This window comes from Austrofundulus limnaeus, unplaced genomic scaffold (genome assembly GCF_001266775.1).
Source record: "Austrofundulus limnaeus strain Quisiro unplaced genomic scaffold, Austrofundulus_limnaeus-1.0 Scaffold1426, whole genome shotgun sequence".
Classification (NCBI taxonomy): domain Eukaryota; kingdom Metazoa; phylum Chordata; class Actinopteri; order Cyprinodontiformes; family Rivulidae; genus Austrofundulus; species Austrofundulus limnaeus.
The window spans coordinates 18,469-27,836 of NW_013953828.1; the positions used below are offsets into that span (position 1 = coordinate 18,469).

General features: G+C 45.9%; 1 protein-coding gene across 1 annotated transcript in view; it reads right to left on the reverse strand.

The window, feature by feature from the left end:
• Positions 1 to 2,836: 2,836 nt before the first annotated feature.
• LOC106535355 (rho GTPase-activating protein 23) overlaps positions 2,837 to 9,368 on the reverse strand; it is a gene marked incomplete at its 3' end in the record, with an annotated part of 14,124 nt that continues 7,592 nt past the window's right edge. The window contains 5 exon segments of the mRNA XM_014032351.1: positions 2,837 to 4,388; positions 5,461 to 5,515; positions 7,089 to 7,167; positions 7,680 to 7,772; positions 7,966 to 7,990. Of these exon segments, the coding sequence (XP_013887805.1) occupies positions 2,837 to 4,388; positions 5,461 to 5,515; positions 7,089 to 7,167; positions 7,680 to 7,772; positions 7,966 to 7,990 (1,804 nt within the window).

A 9,368-nucleotide genomic window follows, 5' to 3' on the forward strand; every position in this document is an offset into this window, starting at 1 on the left:
GTCGATCATCAGATATTGTCCAAGATTAACCTTCAGGGTGGATATAGCTCGCTCACACTGAGGACCTATCCACGTCATTATTTACCCAGAATGCCTTGTGTGTAAATAAAACGGCTCCGTCTGTGTTAAAATGTTTTTTAAATTACATAACTAAACAGCTTACAGTATTTTTACAGTTTTTATTTTACAGTTAAAATGTGTATTTATCAAATAAAGTCTAAAGTTACAACTAATCATGGATCCCTTTAAAAACAACCCAATTTGATGAATCAAGTGCTGCTTATCTGACAATAATTAGAATAAAGAGTTTAAAGATTAAATATTAGACAAAAATGCTTGAAAAGATGCAGAGGCGTCTGAAATCTCATGCACGTTTTTTTTACAAATCAAAACAAAGTCGACTACACGTCTAATTCTGTGCTGCATGCGTTTGGCGTGGAGGGGCSGAGGAGGGGGGGGGGGGCACTCACTGCAGTCGTGTGAGAAGAGCCTAGTGAGGGGGAAGGTGAAGGTGGGGGAGGCGGGGCCGGAGCCCGCGGCGGGCGCCGAACTCATGCCGCTGGACACAACGGAGGACGCCGGCACGTGGCGGGCGCGCAAGTCGGCGCCGGGGCTGGTCGGCTCGTCTGTGGGAGGGGGCGAGGGGGGGAGAGCAAAGATGGAGGCGTGAGAGAAGGCGGGAAAAAGAGGAAGGATATAAAAGGTTAAGAGGCGTTAGATCGGGGAAAGGCGAGGAGAGGAGAGGTTTATAGAAGAACCGTGAGGAGACAGCATCAAACATCAAACAAGATCCAGGAAACCATCAAAAAACACCTGCAACAAATAAAACGAGCCTCGAACCGTACCTGTGTCGTCTGCTGCCATAGGAAAAGCTTTACAGAAGCTAACGGAGGCGGGAGGCTGCAGGTTTCAGTTCTTTCTCTATAATAATGTCTGATTTTATTCAAGCACAACAAACCGTTTCWATCCAAACCTCACTGAGGGGAAAGAAATGTGACATTTTGGATACTTTTTATGCTCAAAATGAGGCATTTGTGCATTAAAAAAAGATTAAAAATCATATTTTATAGGTAACGAAGGCGTCGAGAGTTTAAACGTTTCAGCTCGTTTAGAGGGATRTGAAACCGTGACAGACACACACAGATTCACACTTCCTGCAGGATCACAGGTTTGTGTCAAACCGTTTGAAACCGTTCAGACTTCCTGATGAGGAAACAACAGAGGGCAGCACAGACTGCTCTCCGAGGTTTCCCCAGCTTCATTTTTACTATTTTTTTAATAAACTCAACTTATTCTTCTTGTTTCTGTGTATGTTTATGTATATAACTAGGTGATACATAACAGCCTGAAGCCTGGAGGACAGCACAGAGAGGACAGGAAGTCCCTCATAAATAACACATCGCAGAAAGTCTTGGTTCTGCTCTGCAGCTTCTGCGCTTCGTCTTAAAGACTCGTCACACAAACGCAGCATTGAACAGAAAAGCACCAGAACCTCCTGCTAATTTACAGCCCGGATTAAAAGAGAAAACACTGGACTGAACTCATTTCTGGAAGRGAAGACGAGGTGAAAAAAACACGTTGGCCCCGAGGTGCAGCCTCACAAACATTCACAACAAGACGAACATCAGCCGGGCAGAAACTAGCCTAGTTTCAGTTTGTGGCTGTTAAACGTGTCCCGGCCTGCAGCTCGGTTTCGTTTGATTCAGGCGAGGAGAAGAATGTGATCTGAAAGGTTGACTGAGAGCGGGAGCTTCAGGATTTCCTCTCAAAAGAAAAAAAAAACTTTCTGTGGACTGAAACATCCGACGCGCCTCCCGGTCAGATGATTTGAATCTGCTCGGCCAAATAGGCGCCGGGCGGTCACGAGGAGACGGAGGCTCGGCTCATTTGCTTCTGGTTTGACTCTAATGGCTGCTCGTGTCAAGAGGTCGAACCCGGAGCCCGCAGGGCTACTGAAACACAAGCTGGGACACGATCAGCTCGCAGGCCACAGCTGCCCCGCGCTATTTACACAAACACTGATACAGGAAGGAAACAGCAACAAATAAAAGCTTTTTTCTTTTAAAGGGGACCTAATATGCAAAATTCAATTTTTTCTTTTTTACTTACGTTTGGGTCTGAACTGCTGCTAAAAACAGTCCAAGCACCAAAAAAATGCACTCAGAGGTATTTTTACTATAAATAAATGTATTTTTCTGAGTCTTGAAATGACCTGTTTTCAAGCAGCAGTGTTAGTGATGTCACAAGTCGCTCTCCAGCCCACCCCAACCTGAGCCCAGCTCGTCTCACCCAAGCAGAGAATCCGCCCACTTCTTCACGGGACGGTTCTGCTGTCATGGAAAACAGAAACGTGTGGCTTCGTTTTATTTTTATTTAATTTTATTTTTGATGGCGATGTTCTAAAAATATTAAAGAAATTTTGTGTAAATAATTTCACCATGAACTACTTTGGAAAAACTGTACTTTCTACTGAAAAGAAACAGAAATTAAACTTCTGGCGGGGGGCGGAGCTAACGTAAACAAAAGGTTGGAGTTCTGAAGAGAGCTGAAGGACAGGCAGAACTGAAAAGGTGAAATTTCATTATCTGATATTAATTTTGTGACTTAAATCAAACAAACATGTTTTGTAGAGCCCACAGATGGATCCTAACTCGTTCTAGGACCCCCATATTAGGTCTCCTTTAAAGCTGGGAAATCATTTCTGTTGGAGCAGCTGAGTCAGCAGCTTTGGACGGGGGAATTTTCAGGGATCAGTAAACTCCAGCCTGACTCAACCACACTGCTGAATCCCAGGAAACATGAACACCAAACATCAGAAAGGATTGGAGAGGCTCACCTATGAAGGGGATGGAGGCCAGAGAGTCACCCTCCAGGGAGAGCGGCGCCAGGTTGCCGTTCGGTTTCCGCGGGGCCACGTCTGCGTTGGACCCAGAACTGCCGCTGGAGTCTTTGGGGTCAGACGTAAACAAAGAGGGCTCCAGGTCATCCATGGGCAGGGCGTAGTGCGGCTGCCTCTTCGTGTTCCGCCGCCCGACAGGGGGCTTCTGCCTCATGACCACCTCCTGGGTCTGCGCCGCCACCTGGGCCGAACCGTCCCCAGACCCCAGTTCCCTCTCGTGGTTCGTCGGCCTGTACGCTCGGTCCTGGGATTCCGACGGGGCGGAGGACGCCGGGGGTGCCGCTCCCTCCGGGGGGCTGGATTTAGGGGCCAGGTTCCAGTTCAAGTGCGGGCCAGAGTACGAGGGGTCCCTGAAGGAGTGGGCCTGCTGCAGGATGCGGCCCGTCTTGCGGTAGAACGAGGGGCTGTAGCTGCGGTAGCCCGTCTGCTCGTCCACGCTCTGCCCCGGAGAGAGCCGCCGGTTCTGGAGGGCGGCCTGGTGGGTTTGCAGTTTGGGCTGGGACTGTCGAGGCACCGGAGGGGCCTGTGCCGCGGCAGTGTAGCACCTCGGCCTCGGGTACGCGTCGGTCCTATGGGGGGGCTGGGAGGCCTGCTGGGGCCAGGGCTGCCTCTCGGACCGAGGCAACGCCAGTCCTGCTGACACCTGGTCCAGCTTCTCCAAGGAGCGGCCGTGGTGGCTGTACTGGGCCAGCAGGTTCTCTGAGCGCGTCCGGGTGTAATTAGGCGCAGGGTGGCCCCTGCCGGGACCGGCCTCCCATTCTCCGGCAGCCCAGCAGGGCTCTCCACGCGGTCCCGGCTGCTGCAGTAAGAAGAGGGTGTCCTGCGAGGCGCTGTGGGGCCAGCCGCCCGGCCGCTGCAGCTGCTGCTGCCGCCGCTGCTCGCTCAGCCGGTCCTGGGAGTAGCTGCGGTGGCGGAGCGGTGGGTGGCGTCCCGGGCGCTCGGGCTGCTGGTTGTAGTACCAGTCAGACAGCGCCTGCTGAGTCCGATCGGGGCGGCCGTGGCGGACCTGGGGCATGGGTGGGCTGGTCCAGACCYAGCTGGGTTTGCGTTGTGGGGCCTGAGAAGAGCCGGCGCTGTGGTGGTTGGGGTAGTGGACCTGCAGCGGGCTGGACAGAGGACCGCCGGACGAGGAAGAAGAAGAGTAGGACCGCCCCCTAGTCTGACCCTGAGGCTGCTGGCTGGTCATGCCGTACTGGATCTCCTCTGTGCGGTGGGCTGGACTGCTGTGACCCACGCCTCCTGGCTCACCTGCTTGCCCCTCCTGCCAGCTGGCTGGGCTGCCCACAGCCGATCGGTTGTCCAAGGGTGACGAAGGGCCAGAAGACCCTGGCCAGCAACTCCAGTTGTCCAGCTGGTTCTGGACCATGTGGGTGGACAGTGGGGCTCCAGTTTTGGCGCGTGGGTAACAGAGGGGAGGCGGCGGCGGGAGGTTCTCAGCTCCCCCGATGTAGGGCTCGTTCCCCGTCAGGTAAGCATCCTGGGAGTACGCCTGGAGAAGAGGACAGGAAGGAGGAGTTCAGATCTGAGTCACCTGCTGGTTTTTTTTAAATTCTGCTCTTAATCTAAACGAGTTCYACGAGGAGATAATTTAAGATCGCTTAAAACATCGGGTTTCCTCAGTTTGTCCTATGGGTATGTAGGAAAACACAAAAACACGGCAACGCCACCATGCAGACGTTTTCAACACAAACAGCACCTCAGTGAGTTTTGTTTTCACTCAAAACTTTAACTTCCAACAGGAAATAAAAACACTTTCTTCTTCTCTCTGGAAGCTGGTGTTTTTAAATGTTTACCTGCTGGATTCGACCCTCCAACCGAAGCAGAAGCGTCTGAGTTCAGTTCCTCGACGCCGCGAGCAGATTCCCGACGTGACGCGACYCTCCGGCGGCTTTAAAAAAAACTTCACAAGCAAAAAGTCCTTTTCTGCCTCTTTTCTTTGACTTGTTTCTGTCTGTTGATTAACTTGTTTTCCGCTCTGCGCTCCTTCCAAACCGTCTCCCCACCCTCTCCTTCTCTGACTTACTCCACCCTGTGGGAGGGCGGGAGCAGACGCAGCACCGCTGATGTCATGCCAGGAATGCGGGGGAATCAGCAGCGACAGCAGCGAGCTTAAAGACGTTAGGATAAAAATGCAGAAAACTCAAACCCACGACCTGATTCAGGTTTTTATTTTTGGGGAAGTGGCAACGCTGATGTTTCTGAACAACAGACGAGGAATGATCAAGTCTGCTTTTGTGACCCGCTCCTGGTCGGTGGGAGGAGCGGCGGGCGATGCGTGTTGGATCATGCAAACGAACACGGAGCAACCTGTGGAGCGACAAAAATGTGCTGTGGGTGTGTGTAACTGTTTTTGTTCCCTTCAAACCCTGACAGGGAACTTCGAAGTGGATTTTAATAGATGTTGTAATGTAAACACAGAGTGGAGCCCCGTGAGTCACACTACACATTCTTGGACAATGATCTGGTGAATACCAGATCGACTCTTCGTTCTAAAAAAGAAAAAAGAAAAAGCGGCGAGTCTCGTGTCGTTTTTGGGTGTGAAAAGAGTCGAGGACACTTACTAACTGAAGCACGTCTTCGTCTTTTGGCATAATGGAAAGCTCCAGCACGCTTTCACTGCACAAACACAAACAGAAAGACCAGACTGAAGCAGAGAAAACACACAAAAACAAGCTGAAAATCAGATTCTGACAATAAACAGCAGCAACTTTGTGTCCAAAGTGCAAAACGTATAATCTTTTTTTATTCTAGTCRAAGCCATCTACAGAGACACATTTAAGTGAGGTATAACATCTTGTTTTGTCATTTTTTGAATGAAACAAGATATTTTGACATTTCCTAAGAGTCTGAAGTTTCTGCTTTATTACATTTACAAAACCTTCCATACGTGAGGCGATTTTTCATACTTTTATCAAACCAAAGGTTCAGGTGATTTGGAAGGAAGACATTATGGACAAACTCCACATTATTCCAAATATCATGAGTTACTTTTTGACTTCTATAAAATGTTGGAATATTTTGAATACAGGACCACGTGTGTTTAGGTGAGGAAAATTACGATGCAAAAGCACTTAATGCTAGTCAGGAATTCTCTGAAGCTAAAGTGGGTCCAGAAAGTTTGTTCAAAAACATTTTTCTTTTGAAACTCAAATGATTTGAAACATAAAGTAATTTTGAAACATAAAAATATACATATATATGCTGTATATTTTTATTATATACTGAAATAGCCTTCCATACATTGTTAATTGTTTGATAAAACATCCGGCCATTTCTTAAACTGAATGATACAAGTGCCTGCCATACATTATTTTGAAACAGTCTGCCATATATTATTATTAAATGATCCAGCAACAGGCATACTTTAATTGTATGATACGTGCTATTTTTTATTACAATAAAACGGCCTGTCATACYTGATTTGTACGATACAACAAAATAACATATTAAATTATATGGCACAACCACCTGCCAAAATATTTATATATATACTGCATATTTTATTTTATACTGAAACAGTCTTCCGTACATTTTTAATTATTTGATCCAACGGCCTGCCAACTTTTGAATGAACTGCCTGCCATGTATTAATTATTTGAAACAGCCTGCCATATCATTATATTAAATGATCCCATGGCATGCCATACATTAATTGTACGATACAACAACCTGTCATGTTAAATTTTATGACACAACTGCCAAGGTTAATTATATGATACAATTATCAGTTTAGAAAAACTTTTTTTATTTGCTTAGTTTTAAGTTTGTCTTTCAGTTTCATTTTTTTAACTTTATGCCCCTATTAGCTCCAAAGAATGCTTACATAAAGGAAATTTATCTTGAAATATAATTTTCTAATCTTGTTTCAAGCAGGATGTGGACCTGGACCCAGAGCATTTTAACACTTATGGAACTAAAAAGGAGTTAAACTAATTTTTAAACAAGAGGCGATAAAAAATAAAATAAAATAAGTTCACAATTGTATTAAAATATTGTCAAATTAATTGCCACTTCTTCCACTGACAGATTTTCTTTCATTTATTTGTGGAGTGGCCTTTTTTCCAGTGCGTTTGTTATCAAAACATTTCCTGAACTGCTGAATGGATTCAAGATGGCCGCCAACTGAGCTGATAACACGCCAACATAGCTGGATCAATAAATCTAGAGTTTAAGGGTTTCGAGGTCCTACCTGTTCTGAATGAGGGCGATCACCTGCGAGTACGTCWTTCCAAGAACGCTCTCCCCGTTCACCTTCACCAGCCGATCCCCTGCAGGACAGAGACATACCTCCACAACCTCAACGACGCGTTCTTTTCAAATAACAGGTGGAAAAAAATTCACGACGGACTAATTTCCCTGAGAGATCACGTCTATAGATCTAAACAGGAAATACACAAGCAGTTTTTTTATGTTTATCTTTAACAAAACAAAGCTCATGCAGGCAAAACACAGAGAATATGATGTGTAATTATCCTGGGAAGATAAAAAAGAGCAGCATGATCAATATTAATAATAATAATAATAATATACAGATCAGTTGTAGTAAAGCAAGCTGGAGACTAAACGTGTTTATTGTGTCTGAATTTGCATTTGTTCAGCCTCTCAGGAAGTTTTTTTTAATGCATTAAAATCACTCCTGTGTTTGAATTATTTCACTAATAATAAAAACAAATATTTACACAACCTGGTATTAATAATAAAAAGTTTATAAGAGTTTCTGCTTTATCACATGATCTGAATTTCCAATGCAAATAAAAACAAAATGTTTGTTTCCTTTTACCTGTGCACAAGCCCGCCTGGTGGGCCGGGCCCGTCTCTCGCACGTTCTTCACAAATATCGTGTCCATCGGCTCCAGACGACCTTTSTGGTACCCTGCAGGACGAGACGAGAGGTTCAGCTGCAGTGCTGCAGGTCGTCCAGCAGGGGGYGATAAAACTGCAGTTCAGGAGGTCTGCAGCCTCTCCAGGCCCTCCCTCCACAGCGGCTCAGAATAACTCAGAGCAGTAATGTTGTCAAACCATGCAGTGTTTAGGAGAGGCTGAAAGTGAAATTCATCCCGACTTACCTTTCTCGTTCCCGTTCTCCTCATCCTGCAGAGAAAGGAAGAGTCGTGTCAGAGAAGCAGCGAGAAAATACCTGACAGCATCAACAGGTTTGTGTCTGAATGCATCTTATACTTGAGTAAACGAGAATAACAGAGTCTGTGTTTACGCCACATGCAGGAGAAGATTTTCCACATTTCTATCGGTGATGTCATTGAAAAACAACAACAAACAAACAAAAAAAAAACACAGAATGAAGATGGTATCTGCCCTTTGTTTTGGTTTAAAAGGTGAAACCCTGAGCTGAACCTCCTGTAGAGGACTTGTTTGTTTCTGGGAGCTGCTGATGTTCGATTGAAGCTCGGGACTTTCATTACACACACTCACGTCTCTCTATCCTTGTGGGGGACTTTCCATTGACTTCCATTCATTTTTTGTTTATTTTATAACCTAACCCTGACCATTTTCCCTAAAATTAACCATTACTGGTCTATGGTTAACCCTGACCTGAACRGAACTTAATTCACACCATACCTCTAAACCTAACTAGTAAAGCACAGCAGAGCTGCAAACAAAGTGAGGACCGGGAAAATGTCCTCACTTTCCAAAAATGACCTCACTTTGTTGATTAAAAACCTAACATGGTCCTCACTCTGTAACCAAAACAAGCACACACACACACACACACACACTATGAGCTGAATGGGCAGTTTGGGGTAATCGACGCTGCTGCCTGGCTTTATGCTGCGCTGAGTGGGCTCATTCCAGGATCCATATACAATGGAGGGTGTGMGTGTGTGTGTGGAGGACAGTCCAGATAACTGCCGACCCCAGAACAGAACCTGGAGCTGGAGATCGACCGGCCAGACCCAAAACCACCTCGTCCAGGACCAACAACGCAAGGCTAAGAGTCCTTACAGAACATTTACAGACACTTCTAATCATAAATCTGCAGATTAACACAGATAGACCCAATAAATAATTAAATCTACTCCCACAAATTGAATACTTTTACAAAACATGTTGCAAAAATCTAAGCATAAACCAACATCAATTGCAAAAAAAAAGCATTAAATAATGTTTTATTATAAATTATGCTTAAAATGTCCGTGACGTCTTTAAAGTGTCTGTGACGTCTTTGAAGTGTCTGTGACGGCTTTAAAGTGTCTGTGACGGCTTTAGAGTGTCTGTGACGGCTTTAGAGTGTCTGTGACGGCTTTAGAGTGTCTGTGACGGCTTTAGAGTGTCTGTGACGACTTTAGAGTGTCTGTGACGACTTTAGAGTGTCTGTGACGACTTTAGAGTGTCTGTGACGACTTTAGAGTGTCTGTGACGACTTTAGAGTGTCTGTGACGACTTTAGAGTGTCTGTGACGACTTTAGAGTGTCTGTGACGACTTTAGAGTGTCTGTGACGACTTTAGAGTG